Here is a 16525-nt window from a genome sequence, read left to right as displayed (position 1 = left end):
CCATGCTGGGGCGCGGAGCTTATCGGCGCGGGGCTCTTATCATGAGTACTGATCCGCTCGCGCGCTGAATAACCCTAACTATCGCGCGCGCCACCGCCACGACCGCCTCCGCTCCCCTAGCCGCCGCGCGCGCCGCGCGCCGCGCGCCCAGCCCGGAGTGGATGCTTTCGGTACTATTGTGGAGTCGTCGTCGCTTCGCTCAGGGAGAGACGACGATCTGACGGAAATAGCAAAACAGAATGGTGGTACCGCGGCCCGCCATCGGTCGTGGTGCGGCTGAGCCAGCTTTCAAGCCTAGAAACCGGCGACCGGAGGAAGGCGCTGCGGCTGCCGCGCTGTCGCGCGCGCAGACGAGCTGCCAACAGAGAGCAAACAGCGGCGTCGTGGACCCGCTGCTCAGGTGCGCTGTGCAGACTCAGGCGCTCGCTCTGCCTGTTCCTAGGACGGTCGCGGACGGTAAGCACGTAACGCAGGAGATTGTAAGGATGGGTTTCTAATGAAGAAGGGGTATGGAGGTAGGCTTCAAACTTTTTTACTGGATTATGTGTTGCTGAATGGGTGCACGTAGTTCCTGTTTCTCTCAATGTGTGTTTTAGTTAGCTAGGTGCAGGGAATCGTGAAGTCAGTAGATCTTTTTGTAACACCCATTGTTTATAAGAAACTATTTTATTCCTACATAGAAGAACAAATGTGTGGATGTCTAAGAAGTACTGTACAATGGGACACATCACCCAGTTGCTCTATTTTATTTCTTGCCGATAGCTACGGCGGGCGCGGCGTCCACCTCGCCCAGTGCGGGCGGGCGGCGACTCCCACGGCGGCCGCCCGCGCGCGCTGCTCCTGAAGATTGAATACATGGCCTTCCTGATCGCGCTGAAGGGCATCATTGGATCCAAGATTTCACTGGTTCAAAAGTCATTTCATATCCCTTCATTTCTCCCCCCCCCCCCTCTCTCTCTCTGCTTTATTCCTCCCTGTCTCGCCCAAGCCTTCTCTCTGCCTGCTTTATTTATTGCAGGTCCAGTGGTGTGGTACAAAGCCATTACCCGCGCATATGTACCTTTTTGAATAATCAATAAATAATTATTTTATTATTTAATAGGATCGTATGGGAAAAGGAAATGGGTTTTATTACATAAATCCATCACATGTGATGAATGGGTACACTTGTAAAGTTGGACGGGGAGAGGGAAAGTGGTCGGACGGGCCTGCGCCTGCGCTCAACTGCTAAGCACTTTCTCCATGCGAGGTTGTAAATATGACATTTTTGTCTCTTTGGGACTGTCAATTGGAGTGCAAGGGGAATGGAGGAGGGAGATTGTAAATTCAGAGAGATTAATTAACCTTTTACATTTGCGATTCAGCCCTGCATCTTTTTCTGTATATTGTGACCCCTATGAGCAGAGGGGTGAGAGACCTGGCCGCAGACGGCCCAGGGAGTGCAGACGTCTCATTCCAAATGAGTTATTAACAGAATTTTTTGAATAGATGGAAAAATTGTAGCCTGGCCATTTAGTGTCATAAAGGCCGGGTTGGCGAGGCGGCAGGGGCCTCCCAGGGACAGGAGGCAATACCATTACAATCAAATCTGAGATGGAAGAGGGATTGAGCTGTCCATTCTGAATTTTTATATTGTCAGAGGGCCGGGGAGGAAATAATGCCATCCTGGAGTGTATTAACCTCTGGCTGGGGAAAGAGGACAGGGAGAGGGAGAGAGAGAGAGAAAGAAGGCAGGCGGAGGGAGGGATTTTGAGATTGGACAGCAGGGAGAAAAGAAGGCTAGGAAAGAAATGAAGGGGTAACAGAGAGTTCCATGCCTTATGCTGGGGAAGCCAAAGCGGGAGAGACAGGGATATGAGATGGCCAGAAGACAGAACAGAAGACCAGAGAGTAGGGAATAATGCAATAAGGATTTAGAGAGAAAGAAATGTAGCGAGAGGGAAGGAGGGGGGGCATATATGGACATGACTGCAAGGGGGAGGAGGAGAGTTAATGGGAAAGACAGAGAGGAAAAGAGGGAAGAAGAGGGAGTCTGGAAGAAATGGGGGTATGGCATGGAGGGAGGAGATGAAGGGGGCACCGAGGCTGGAGGAGAAGATATAGGGATAGAGCTTTTCTACAGCATATACCTTACCACAATATTAAGATGATACCTGAACATGATAATCATAATATTGTTTTGTTGTTCAATTTAAAAATCCCCTCCAGACATGTATTACGACATATAAAAATACTCTGCTAGGAACAATAATGTGTGTCTGATATGTTTTCTTTTGCAAAAAAGTATTGCAGTTTCCACAATAAAACCGTTAAAACACATCAACTCTTTCTACCTGATTAAAAATTACAGAATTTAGGAATATGCAAATCATAGTCTCGTACTTCCCTATAAAGTCCATTCTCAGTGTATGTGCACAGGTGGCCTCAAATTTCTACAGCACACTTGTATAAGTTGATACTGGACCAGGAATGACTTCTAAAGTATTTGTGATGTCACAAATAGTGCTCATAGGCCCCACCCTTTAAATTCAGAGTTTTATACGCACTGTGAAACTTTCCAATTTCTGCAAATGAATATGAAAAAATATTTCTATTATCAAACTGTGCACATACATCATCAGTGAGGTTCAGACATCCAAACAAGACCACAATGTAAAAACTACTCCATTAAAAATAAAAGTCATGCATTAAAAATGGTACTTGAGTAAAAGTACAGAAGTAGCAGTAAAATGTACTATGCAGCAGAACGGCCACTGTCAGTGATATTTTATACAGTCATATTTAACATAGTCATTGATGCATCAACATGTAAGCAGCATTTTAATTCCATAGCTGGTCAAGATTGTTCGCTCAGGTTAGGCCTATAGCAATGCATCTACAAACATACTGTTTGTTTGCTTGCTTGTTTTTCAAAATCTCAATCTGCAAATTACTATAGTTGTTTAAAAAGTAGTGGAATAATAAGTACAAAATGCCCCCTTAAATGAAATTGAAAAGCAGTGTACAGTAGGATGTTTGAGTAAGTGAGTAAATGTACTTACATCTGAGTTCACATTATTATCAATACTGCCTATTTTAATACTAAAGTGAAATATTATATGATCCATAAATTGACATTGTCTGATAAGTCACACAGGAGGTGGGTGGGTGCTTGAAGAAGCCAATCACAGGAGGAGGGAACTATGTTGCTAAACTGGACAAACCAGCACAACTCGCGTTGTTGTTGTTGTTGTGGTGGTGGTGACTGAAGCAGCAAACTCACCGTGTAACTCAAGATGGATCCTTCAGCACAGGTAAGACATGTAGCTACCCTGTGCCCTCTGACTCTCAATAAAACACTGCATTAGTCCGGTGAACATCCTGTTCGTGGCGTTGGTTTATTTACTTTTGCATTTAAAACCTTATTAAATGTTTGCTCTCCACCGGACCGATGATTCACCTGGCACAACGCGTGGCCGTGTAGACCAATCACATCGCAGTTCAGAGGTCGCAGCGGAGCGGAAGTTGTTGGCTGCCTCTGCCTTTGCAGCCTGCAGGCAGCTTTTAGCGGCTAACACGGGTTTTGGATGGTTGGCATCGGAAAGGAAAACCATGAAACCGTTCGACATGTGCGGAAGATGAAGCCGCCACGCCCGGGGAAATGATTTCCAGCGGCATCGCCTCTGAGGAAGAGGAGCAGCTAACGTAAAGAAAGCCGGAAGTGTTGTTAAAGGTAACAAGCTTGCTACTGTAGCTCGCTTGTTTGGCTTGGAAACCAAAGTCAGGGATGAAACGAGTCGCTCGCAGTCGTCGTCTCATAAGCTGACGTTGATAGTTAGGATTAGCACTCGTCTTAAAATGCTTAGCCACCAAATGAAAGCTCCTAACGCTGATTGAGTCGTTAGCAACCGGCTGCTTCCTGTAGCCTAGCTAACGTTACTCTCTGTCTACGTTTACTAAACATATCACACTTTAATATCAGTGAGCTACTTCATATCTACGAGTTGAATGTGATGCAGCAGTTTGGAGTCTTGGACTAATCTATTTTGTTTAGATCAAGGCTATTAGAGCACATTTATCTTCCCCTCACGTCTCCTAATATCCATACACTGCCCCCCAACATATAAACTGTCCACATTATGTAGGGGCTGTGATCAGTGATACAAATAAGAACAACATCAGACATATTTTAGAGTGGAAAAACAACATAAGAGCTTGTGAATGCTTAACAAAGGCCTGTGAGGAATATATATATATAATAATAATATATAAGTGTTGGAGCATGAATGCAAGTCTGTGCATGCGTCTGTCAACGTGTTGTGATGTTTCAGTGTCACAGAGACTGACTGGCTCAGTGTTTGCAAGATATTCACCTCTCTGCATAACATTATAGTCAACAACTATTTTCATATTCAAATAAGGAAGAAAGTGGCTTCAGCTGAGCATCTTTTTTCTTTTTTTCTTTTTTTCTTTTTTTCTTTTTTTCTTTAGTGCAACAGGTTGAACAGGTCTCACTTTTTTCACTATGGTTCTGTCACAATGAAAGCTTAGCTCTCGCCTAAGTCCGTCCCATCGATCTTTTATTGTCAAGTTTATCCACTTTGTTATATCAGGTGATTTACCTAATGTTAGTTACAGTAATGTATATAAAGGTGTATCTGTCTGCATTGCTAATCAACGAGAATGATCTAATGCCACTCTGAGCGTTTGTTCTCTGTTCCTACCAAAGCTCCAGGCTGAGTTTGACACTACAGCAAGAGAAAATGATGTCCTATATTATTATTGGCTAAACCTCTCTTTATGTCCCCACAGCTCCCAGCAGCCACAGACACAATGAGCGCCAAATATGGCCTGGTGGGCTACAACAGTTCACGGAAACACATTTCAATCTCCATCCCGTCGTCCACAGAGGTGATGTCCCCCCACATAAAGTCTGTGGAGGAGCTTAGGGTCCTGGGAATCAACCTGAGCAGCTTCAGTGCCCCCACACAGTTCTTCATTTGTGTGGCTGGAGTCTTCGTCTTTTACCTCATCTATGGATACCTTCAGGTAACACAGGAAGAAAGACTATCTGAGAGATGCTCTTGAACACACTCATACACATATGGTAAATTATCTTGAAGTAATCAGTTGACGTTCGTCAAAGTGGACGGATACTGCTTGTTGCAATGGCTTTGTGTGTCTGTTTGTATGTACAGATATAAAAGAACAGCAAATGTAGCTTCTCCAAAGCTTGTTCACATGCATTTATTAGTTGTTTTACTAGGTGTAACTTGCATATAAGACAGTACGTGACGTGAAAGTTTGTATTACAAGATGGCCTTCAGAACACTATCCTTACCTGCTCAGTGATTCTTTATTCGTCCCTCCACCCAGGAGTTGATATTTTCTGTGGAAGGATTCAAGCCTTTTGGTTGGTACCTCACTCTGGTCCAGTTTGGCTTCTACTCCATGTTTGGACTAGTGGAGCTTCAGCTCACACAGGACAAACGCAGAAGGTAAATAATCTCCTGGTCCCATACAACTCTTTTTATAAGCTCTGATACTCATTTGCAACAGTTTTTTAACATGTTTTAGTTATATTATAATTCACATTTAAAGATGGTATTCCTACAAGATGTATACCCTGTCTTCAGCTGATATTTGAGGACATTTTTTTGTAAAATCTTCTCAAGCGACACAGCAGTTAATCATGGAAATCACTTTCTTAACTACTTTATATTTTTCTGTCTTTCAGGATACCAGGGAAGACATATATGATCATAGCATTTCTAACAGTGGGCACTATGGGCCTGTCCAATACCTCTCTGGGCTACTTGAACTATCCCACACAGGTCATCTTCAAGTGTTGTAAACTTATCCCAGTCATGATTGGAGGAGTGTTTATACAAGGTAAGCTATATGTATTTATACATAGACCTTACAGATGCAACTACATATTTACTTTTTGATTTGTATTGTGTGATTAATATGGGCTGCTCAGTAGCTGTGAGTATTGCAGCACTGTCTTTAATCCTCTGTCTTCTCTTAATGACTTTATTTGATCTGCATTTCACACCTCAGTTGTGGGCTAAGTTTACTGGAAAATCCCCCAACCTACATTTTTAATTGTAATTAGTTAACACCCCTTTTCAACTTTTCTTCATTAAGGCAAGCTCTTAAATTATACATGTGTATTCATCCCAAATAGGTATGGCCTAAAAGATGAGGATTGTGCCTTGAGCAGTTCAAAACACCAGGAAGTGGATTTTTCTCTCACAATAAAAAAAAATCTCAACAAAACCATCAGCATTTTTAATTCAGCTTTTCCTTATTAAACTTAAAACGATTTAACCGTAGTCATCAATTAGGAGGGGTAAACATTATAACATTTTACACCTTATTTCAGTCATCTTACATGTTTCCTTTTGAAGCGAAGTCCACCTTTCAACATTCGGTATCTTCTTTTTATCTAAGTCTGTTGTTTTCAGTTGTCAGGGCTCAGTCGGCAGTACTCACCGTTTTTCCCCGCTCTTGGTTCTGTCTGTCCTTTCATCCTCACACCGGCCTTCTCAAGGTTCTATGTCCTCAACGTCAGACAGGTTTTGTGTATTTTTTGCCTTCCTTTGCCCCTCTCTTTCTCTGTCTCTCTCCCTGGATGGGTAGATGTGAAGACCATGGTCCCTCAAGGGGTCGAGTGGAAAACAGAATTTGTTCACTTAGAATGCAAAGAGGAAAGAAAGTTGGAGAGAGGGATGGATGGATGGATGGATGAAGGGAGGGGTGTGGGGTTGCATCTGATGTGAGGCCCTTCAAAGGCGAGTCGGGGAATCAAAGCCGACCACGGCCGACCTGATGCTGCGTCCCCTTGTCAACCTTTAGGCATCTATCCGTCAGCCTGTTTTTGGAAGGCTCCTTCATCCTGTTGTTTTTTTCTCCAACTTTTGCTTTTTCACACAGCCTTTTTTTTTTTTTTTTGGTGCATTGTTACGTGCACAACCTCAGAAACTTTGAATTGTCAAGAATACCCATTGTAAAAACTTTTAGTTACATTTTTACCTGAGTCCAATGTCAACTTCTTTTATTTAAAAAGAGGTGGGTCATCTTTGGAAGATTTCTTTGCAAGATGCACTCGAGGGGAAGCACTCTCTGCCTGTGCAATGTCTCAGTATGGTTTCTCTGTGTTTGTGATGTTGCAAAATGTTTCGGAAAGTTTTACCAGTTACACACATTTCAGTTTAGATTTCGTGCTGGTTTATTCTCTAACACTTGTTGTTTGTGTTCCTTTTGTAAAGGAAGTCAAAATGGGATTTTGGAGATTTGAGAAGTCTAGATTTCTGATTGAGTTCTGATTTCAGAATTGCCCATAGACATTCAGAATGAAACAGTGCTCTGTGTTTGTGCTCCAGGTAAACGCTATAATCTGGCTGATGTGTCTGCTGCTCTCTGTATGAGTCTGGGACTCATCTGGTTTACGCTAGCTGACAGCAAAGTGGCCCCCAGTTTCAACGTCACAGGTAATTTCTTGTGGACTCAACAGCAGAAATGCTCTAATACCGCAATGAAACCACGCCTTTATTCTGTGTTCTCCTTGTCTTGTGTGTGTGTGTATGTGTGTGTGTGGGGGGGGGGCATACAGGTGTTCTCCTCATCTCCCTGGCACTGTGTGCAGACGCCGCCATTGGTAACGTGCAGGAGAAAGCCATGAAACTCCATAACGGCTCCAACTCTGAAATGGTACCTTTCTTATCTAACCCGGAAAAAAAATGATAAGAGCTAATAAAGTATGTAAATCTACTGGCAAATACAGCTGTTCACACAGTATTGGGGGCGAGTGCAGAACATGTAGATCTGCCTGATTGTGTCATCAAAACCAGACTGCTATGTTTAGGCTTTGATAATTGTGACAGTTGTTGTTATCCTGTGTGTGAAGTTACTGACTGGGGTTGTGTTGACAGGTGCTGTACTCGTACTCCATCGGGTTTGTCTACATACTGACAGGCCTGCTCTGTGTGGGCGGACTGGGGCCAGCAGTGGCATTCTGCTCAGAGGTGAGTATACCTTAAGACAGTAAGACTAGATACCCGTGGCACTTTATGTGGCTGCCCACAGTTTATTATCACAGATGTTGTTTATTGTATGTATATTCAACTTTCAGTTGCAAACACGTTGCCGAGGTCAAATCTTCTTTTTTAAGAAATGCAGATTAATTAGTTATTGTGTATAGTATAATAATAATTTCCTGAAATGTGAAGGGCTGCGGCTTTTTAATTTAAACTGTATATACTCGTAAGGTGATTAAATGGCTTACGGTACGCGCTTTATTTGCTTTTGTAAGTCCTGGTGTTATTGCAGCATCAGGGGGATACGCTTTTCAGTAATGTTTCTGTGTTCAAATTTTTAATAAATCTTTTATCCTCTCCTCCCGTCTAGCATCCTGTGAAGACATATGGTTATGCATTCTTCTTCTCTCTTACGGGTTATTTTGGCATCTCCTTCGTGCTGGCCTTGATCAAGCTCTTTGGTGCCCTGGTTGCAGTGACAGGTCAGAGCAACAGTTTTCCAGAACGTCTCTTCTCTTAATTCAGACAGAATATGACTAGTAATTGATTTGTAATTTGAGTTTAGACAGAAAATTGTCATAATTCACAATATCTTTTTAAAAAAACTGTATATTACGCAGCTGTAGACTATAAATGTCTCTTTGAACAGATTTTTTTTTACTATTTGTAAAGTGAAACCACCAATGTGTTTTTCACCTCTGCAGTGACCACTGGGAGAAAGGCCATGACTATCATACTTTCCTTCATGTTCTTCGCAAAGCCTTTCACTTTTCAGTAAGTACCGTCACCTTTTGACTTCGATCACTTTTCTTCTAGTTTAAAGCAAGTCTACTCTGACCTCCCCTTTAACTAATCCGGCTTCGTTTTGGCTCCCCTGCCCCTATAGTTTTCATGTCCTCAGTCCATTTTCAGACCTTGACTACTCCTCTGCTCTTTCTCCTTGTCCTTCACTCTTGCTCACCCTCCGACTCCTCTGTGCTGTCAGAAGGGGTCTCATTTTCTGCTGTACCTCTCCTGCTCCATTTCTCCACCGTGACTTTCGACATGCATACACACACACACTGCACTCAAGATAAAACTTTTTTTGTATCTTTATGGCCAACTTCATTCTCCCTCCAGCTGGTGTGTGCCCTCCACCGTTGCTGGACTCAGTCCCTTTCCTCACTGCAATTTACACATTTTAAAACAAAAGATTTTATTGTCAGTATTTGTACAGTATTATCACTACACAGCTAGTTTGACCAAACACCAAATTCATCTTATTAACCTTTTATTAGAAAACTGGACATTATCAGTAAAATATACAAATTAAATAGAAAACCAACCTGTGTCTTAGCATGGTGTTGGGCCACCATGAGTCGCCACTTAGTGCTCTCTGGCATAGATCATACGGATGGATGTATGTGGTGCTTTACTGGAGGAATGGAACACGATTCTTCCAAAAAAATATTTCGTCATTTGGTGTTTTGAGAGCACTGTCTAACACATCTGTCCAAAATCTCCCATAGGTGTTCTCAAGGTCGTTGCATATGATTCACATCATTTCTATACTCATCAAAGCATGCAGTGATCTCTCCCAACCTATATTGGAGCATCTGCATAGATGCCCAACTGATTTATTTTCAAAACTAACAAATCTAAAAAGAGATCTAACAAATGTGCTAAAAGCATTTCCTTCTTCATGAAAGTTGAACAAAGCCAATATTTATGGAAACCTGAATTGTTTGAAGCTGTTTATCTGCTAGCAGTCTTCTACTGAACTGCCTTTGCTGTGTTGCTTGTAGAAACCAAGCATCCCACTCTTTAATTAATTAGCATCTTCCCTGCTCACATCAGTTCCGCCGCCCTGAAAGGTATCTAACCTATCCATCTCTCCCTCCGCAGGTACATCTGGGGCGGCCTTCTGGTGCTCTTCGGCATCTTCTTGAATGTTTACAGTAAAAACAGAGAGAAAATGAAGCTTCCTTCCATCAAGGACCTCAGGAGCTGGCTGCTGACAGGAAAGAAAGTGCGATTTCTCTCACAAAACGTATAAAAGGCACCAACAGGCGTAGTGGAAATCCTGCGCTGGCAGACTGTACGTCTGTTCACATATATTCTTGGCCCACCTGGTTCAGGAGATATGCTGAAGCACCTGCCCTGAGCTATGAGCCTAATCACCACCAACATTGAGCCAAGGATGGTTGTACAGAGTTTGACCACCAATCAGCCTCAAAAACAGCTGACACATGATTAAAGTACGATTGGTGATATATATACCAGTATGCCACTGGTGTAGAACCAGAAATTACTCAAACTCTCTGCAGCAAACTGAAGGAACTGTAACTACTTTCTACAAGGGGATCAAGGCTAGTGGGTGCTTTTTTTTTTAAAGCAATGCTTCAGAGCCCCACAGAAACATTCCCAACATGGAGGACAACACTGAGGACTATTAAGACTCTCTAAAGGGAAGCCAGCGCCTTAGCTAACCAAATTGCACAGTTTTGCACTGGAAAGGACTCACACACTTAAACCCTTGAGTGGTTGGAAAAAAGTAAAATGTTGGAACAAAAGAGCACAGAGCGACATGTGAACCTGCCATGTCTGAAGATGAATGTTTGTCCCCCACCCTACTAGACAAAATTAAAAAAGGCATATCTGCCCCTGCATGTGCCAGGAAGCCAGAACAAAATTTTGTTTTACATAATCATTGTCTTGATAAAAGTGGCTTTTTTTCATAGTTTATTGGTAATTTATATCTGACGGTGCCCTGTTACATGACAAATGTGGGATCATCGATACATTAAAAATATCCACTGCCATAATTTGCTAACCATGTGTTTGGGTGAAAGGGTACCACTCTTTTTACATTAAAACAAACATTTCTCTGAAAGTCCAGTGTTTTTTGTGTGTGTGTATGTATGTGTCATCAGCCAACCCTTATTCTACCCCTTTGCACCGCTTGAGAGAAGAGCTGAAATTGGGCCAAAACTCTGTGTGTGTGTGCGTGTGTGTGTTTATCCATCCAGTGGCCTTAGGCATGTTTGATTAGGAGTCCTAAAAAAAAAAAAAAAAGATAGCACTGCTAGACAGAAAATAAACAGCCGTCTTCATTGTGCCTAGGCTGTCCTATTCATTTGGATCCATCCTGTGTGTGTCTCATTCACATGAATGCCAATCTCCATTCACTCTGAATGATGATGTGATGAAGCTCACACCTGGTTCTTCAGCATAGCACCACAGTTTCCTCTGTTGGGCCATTCGAGGATATTATGCTGAGATTTATTCTAAGTTTTAATTTTTCTCGGTTAAAATTGTTTCCTCATTGACTAACACACATTAGTGTGTAACAGTAGGTGACTGTATAGGGATTTTCTCCTGTCTTTAATGCAAACATCACCATCACAGAATCCCTGCTTTTAGTCTATATATCACTGTGCATCTGGTTTCAGTGGGCAAAATGTAATCCAGTGCTTATATAGTCATTGCCCAAGAGATTTATGCTTGTCCAGTCCTGTTCACTCTTTACCAGATAGTATACAGCAGACCCCTTTTGGATGTGCAGTAGAGATCTGACAGGTACTGCTGCTATAGTTGTAAATATAACTATACACAGTAAACTCCATAAAACAAGGTTTTATTATGAGTCGAAATATCCACAAAATATAAATAAATTCTTGTCCTGTGATAAATGAGTTGTAAGCTGCAGGGTCACCAAATGACTAGAGACACCGTCCTTCAACCTCGGATCCAGAATCCTCCCCGGCAAAGTGCCCTGGAGCAGGAATCCAGCGCTGATGTTTTGTCTGCTGACCATGCATTTTGACCTCTCAGTGGAGGTATACAGGTAGCAAGAGAATTTTTCTACAGAGGTCAGTGAAGTGTTAAATTACATGAATTCCCACATCCGGTAATGAAAATCTTTCCCCTTTTTTTTTTTTTTTAATTGGCTGCAAATCCAACAAAGCCCAATCAAGGAGATATTTAAGTAGGCAAGGAATAAATAGGGAATGTTTGAGAAGTCTTTTGTCCTTGATGATCACTTTATGTGTGTGTGTGTGTGTGTGTGTATGTGCGTGAGTGCCACTGCCATAGCATGGTGTGAAATGACAGAGACTTGCCAGCTCAGCAGGAGGCAGCTCTCTCTGTGATCCTAATAGAGGCCCAGATATTACAGTCTCACTTCCAGGCGGGAAACCTAACGCTGGGCCAATTAGTAATTTGGTATTTCATAAAATTTGGCAGCTTGTGTCTGATGACAAACTGACAGAGATCCTCTCTCCTCCAGGGAACCTTTGGCAGTACACACACACACACACACACAGATTGAGAGTTGCTAAGTTTTTCTTCCAAAAAAGCAAAGTGGTGAGTGTTGAACATATTGGGAGCACATTACTCGATTGAAAACAGAAAATGACTTTGGATGCTTTCTTGTTTGGCTGCAGATTCAGGTTTCACACAAGCACAAAATGGGGAGAGAAAAAAAATCTTCAAGGGGCCTTTTTTTATGACTTACAGCTTCTTGCTAAACTACTGTTTTTTATGATTGATGAACAGTGAAACAGTCCATTAGAGGTTGAGAGGTCATGTTGCAGCGTTGAAACGTTACTTTGCCAATATATACACCTTTGATGTTCAGTGTACAGTACTGCTTCATCGCTATGGGAATGGCTGCTCTCTTCCAGCTCCCTGAAAGGTCATTATGGGATGGGAAAGCCCAGTTGACCTAAGGCAAAGTACATCATTTGTCTTTTAGCACCAGGAGAACACACCTAACAAAGCAAGCTGACCCCTGTTAGAACGATGAGCATTTAGACCATTTTTCAAAGCCACACAGGAATTTGCCATCCAGTGAACTCAGCTGTTTTTTATTGTTTTAGACAAACATTCTTTTTAATCGTAAGTGACTTTAGGTGTTTTAGGTGTGTGTAGAAAGGCCATGAAATGTTAATGTGTGGAATTGTTTCCTTGTATGATTAAGGGATGTCCTGTTTGATAAAATGTGTTTAAAGTTGTGATTATAAAGCTCATAATTTATATATATTGAAATAAATTAGGATAGGCATTCATCTGTGGTAGAACGCTTTTGTCTTTACTTTTATGTTTTTCTCTCTTCTTCCTCCTCATCATCCAACCCCCACTTCCCATTACATATATACACACACACAGACACACACACACACCTGGTAACAGAGGCCATCCAACCTCTGCTCTCACATGGCTGCAGCATTTCCTAATAAATAATGGGAGGTGTCCGGAGCTCATCATCCCAGCAAATAGGCTGCTATATAATATGCGGTCCACTTCAAATAGGTTGCTATATAATATGTGGTCCGACCTCGGATAGCCACAGCACGGAGGGCTGGCAGTCCATTCATTATAGGTGCAATCGGTTCAGTGGGGGCAGCAAGGTGGCGAGGTGAGGGATACGCAGTCGCTCTCAGAGACACATGTACGCACACACCTGCTCTCTCTCTCACATACACACACACAATGTCTGTCGTCCTTGGCTAAATAGGAGGTACACACACAAACAAATATAGTGGCTCTATAGATGTATTTGGAAACTTATGTCAGGTGTATGATTATATGCAGTATTTGAATGAGTTGAGATTCACTTCTTATATTTTTCTTAAATCTGAGAACATTTTAAATATGTCTTCGTATTTTTAAGAAATATTTTGACATTTTGGGAAATACACTTATTTACATTCTTGCTGAGCTGGATGAGAAGATCTAGAAGAATCCAACCACTAAGTGGTGTAAGTTTTGTAATGAGTTGCGCAGTAGCCTTACTTAATGTAGTTGTCTTCACTATGAGGTAACAGTCAACAATTTGTTGTTTTTTACATTTCTGTACTTTTACGTCTCAAACATATAAGATCTTGAGGTGCTTGTAGAGGGGTTTTGTTACCATCAGACTGAGCCAGGCTAGCTGTTTCCCTCAGTTTCCAGTCTTTGTGCTAAGCTAAGCTAACCAGCTGCTTGCTGTAGTTTCACATTTGCCTTAAAGAGATGTGAGAGTGGTTTTGATTTTCTTATCTAACACTCAGCAAAAACAGACATTTCCAAAAACAGACATTTCCAAAAACAGACATTTCCAAAACTCTACAAGAAAACTACAAGAACTATTAAAGGTATTGACAGTTGACATGTACAATAGGAATAATTCTCTGTCCATTTTCCATAAATATGGATTCATTCTTTCTAAACCTTCTTTTTTCTTTCCTTCATTTATTTCCTCCCTATTCCTTTCCTTCCTTACTTTCCTTTCCACATCAGCCCCCTCCCCACCTCTCTTCTTCCTCCTACCTCAGACTCATTACACCCCACCCACCCATACCCCAGCCTCAGCGAGAAGCACTCCTCATATAATATGATGGCCATCTGCTAGGCTGAGCCATGCTTTCCAAAAGCCCCGGGGCTAGATGTTTATCTGTCGTCCCCCTCTCAAACTCCTTTAAGAATGCAAAACATATCAGCGATCATCACTACTACAATTAGCACAGGTGCTGCTGAGCTGTAAAGTGATCAGGAGAAATGGGAGGGAACATAATTGAAGTGGATTAGAGCGGAGAGGTGGGAGGGAAAAAATGAAATAAAAATTCTGGAGGCTTGGACAGCGGCCCTTCTCTATACTGCTGTTTAAAATTCACTGTTCTGTGATTAAAACTGGTGCAGAGCGGTGGTGGAAGTCCTGGCAAGGAGTTTCGGTTTTTTAACAGCTGTCTAGTGTTTTTCTACGCCACTGTTTCTGTGAATGTATTCCTGTCAGGTTGAAACATGGAGTCGGAGGGTGTAATTGTGAATTGTATAACCAAAAATCAGGGGTTTTTATACATGTACTGCATGTATTTTTCAGTTTCACCCGAGGAGCTTGTAGAGCAGTGTATGTATGTTACTATAAAGAGTCTAACATATGACAAGCCAAATGTTCTTGTATTTGGCTTGTCAGCATCCACCGACAAACATTTGTGCACACGCATGCAAACACATGTAGATACTCTTCAGACACACACACCATTTTGTTAGCTCAAGCAGGGCCGAAATATTCCGCAGCAGTCACTCATGAAGAGAAATTCTTAATAATAAATATCCAGCCAATAATGAATGTGCTGCTGGCTGCAGTTGTCTTGGGGGCATAATATCTAATTTCCTCCCAATGTTTCATATCCCTACTCCTGCATGTCGACACAGTCCATCATTACACCCCAATGCAGGTTCCTATCACTTTTATTTATTTTTCAAATCAATATATAAATCAAAGCCCGGACAGATGAGATCCAATAAATTACAGAGTGCCGGACAAATGCAGAATGTTAACTGTGTACCAGGAGAGAGGATTCCCATGGGTGCTGCCTGGTCTGCGCTGTGTGCTAGAGGAAAATCTACTAAATGTCATATTAAATCACAGCTAACTTGAATATTACTCAGCACTGTTTTTAATACAAGTGGAAAAAAGTCATGCAAGGCCTTATCGGAATAAGTTCCATGTATCTTCACTGATGGTCTTTATATCTCATCTCAAGTCTTATTTTAATAATATTTTGAACACTTAAAGAAATCAAGACTGAGATGAGCAAGTTGATGATGTCCGTTGTGGTCCTGGTAGTTAGAGACAGGAAGCTGTAATGCAGCATTTGCACTGAAACTGTCTGGTAGATCCCATTTTGCATCCCTTCCCAGCAGGCACTCATTTAAATTGAACTGGGGGATGCAAAATAGAGCAGCAGAGCACTGATCCTATGTATACCATTCACAGTGTGTGACTCACCCCCTTATATTCCAAGCTCAGCCACATGGAAAAATGGGAGGGTAAGTGGAAGAAGGGGAAGAAACGGGGGCAAGAGGATAGAGAACCAGGTGAAATAGAGCATAGAGAACAGGGGAGGAGGGTCAGCAGCCTCATAAACCTGCAGCTGCCATGTTGAATCCTCACTGCGGACTCACGTAGGTGCAGGGGGCTAACCAGTCAGCTTGGGCATAGACCCATAACGTGAAGGGCGGGCTCAGAGGGCGCACACACACTCAAAGCTATACCTGAGCGTGGCAATCATCGCTATCAGCAGGGAATATGCTACCATCGGGCCCCAAACATCAGAGTACACCTTAGCGCTGACACCACATGACATGCATATGTGCGGAGGCAGCGTGAGGCGATGCCAGGCCAGGCAGCAGCAGGGGTTTGAAGGAAATTCCCATTGACAGTGGTCCGTTGGGGGGAGAGGAGACCTCTACTGCAAAGTGAAATTGCAGGCCTTCTTCGCTGTATGGTGGAAGCACAAAAGGGGAGGCAGAGCTACATGGGCACTGAGAATAAGAATTAAAAAAAGATAAAGGATAAAATAAATGTACATTTTTGTGTGAGTAGCTAGCATGCTGCACATTAAAATGATTGAGAAACAATTAAGAAAAAAATGTGACAAGATATGTGATGAAACAATAGTATCACACAAATATGCCGTGTTACTAACATTGTTACATACATTACTAATAATTATTTTCATTATCGATTTATACGATTT

The 16525-nt window shown here is 42.2% G+C and overlaps 1 protein-coding gene and 1 long non-coding RNA gene across 2 annotated transcripts in view; one reads left to right on the top strand and one right to left on the bottom strand.

Moving 5' to 3' along the window:
* The window catches only part of LOC118322797, a 17984-nt gene extending 14516 nt beyond the window's left edge, over window positions 1-3468 (bottom strand). Inside the window, exon 1 of the long non-coding RNA XR_004796467.1 lies at window positions 3263-3468. This is a non-coding gene — a long non-coding RNA (uncharacterized LOC118322797). The remainder of the gene's footprint in view (window positions 1-3262) is intronic.
* A 3-nt stretch (window positions 3469-3471) lies between these two features.
* slc35b3 (solute carrier family 35 member B3) lies at window positions 3472-10560 on the top strand. The gene is made up of 10 exons (XM_035654604.1): window positions 3472-3712; window positions 4792-5028; window positions 5356-5477; window positions 5717-5871; window positions 7368-7475; window positions 7598-7695; window positions 7917-8009; window positions 8392-8503; window positions 8726-8795; window positions 9906-10560. Exons 2-10 carry the CDS (start codon window positions 4813-4815, stop codon window positions 10054-10056), a joined length of 1125 nt encoding a protein of 374 aa, XP_035510497.1. The 5' UTR covers window positions 3472-3712; window positions 4792-4812; the 3' UTR covers window positions 10057-10560.
* The last annotated feature ends 5965 nt before the right edge of the window (window positions 10561-16525 follow it).

This window comes from Morone saxatilis, unplaced genomic scaffold (assembly GCF_004916995.1).
Source record: "Morone saxatilis isolate NCDOM2014 unplaced genomic scaffold, NCSU_SB_2.0 Contig0, whole genome shotgun sequence".
NCBI lineage: Eukaryota > Metazoa > Chordata > Actinopteri > Moronidae > Morone > Morone saxatilis.
This window is presented reverse-complemented; position numbering and strand designations above follow the sequence as displayed.

Excerpts from the sequence above, each read along its gene's own strand:
- slc35b3 (XM_035654604.1), top strand. The coding sequence starts at position 4,813 with ATGAGCGCCAAATATGGCCTGGTGGGCTACAACAGTTCACGGAAACAC. Across the intron at positions 5,872-7,367 it reads TGGAGGAGTGTTTATACAAG|GTAAACGCTATAATCTGGCT; the intron begins GTAAGCTATATG and ends TTTGTGCTCCAG. Across the intron at positions 8,010-8,391 it reads CAGTGGCATTCTGCTCAGAG|CATCCTGTGAAGACATATGG; the intron begins GTGAGTATACCT and ends CCTCCCGTCTAG.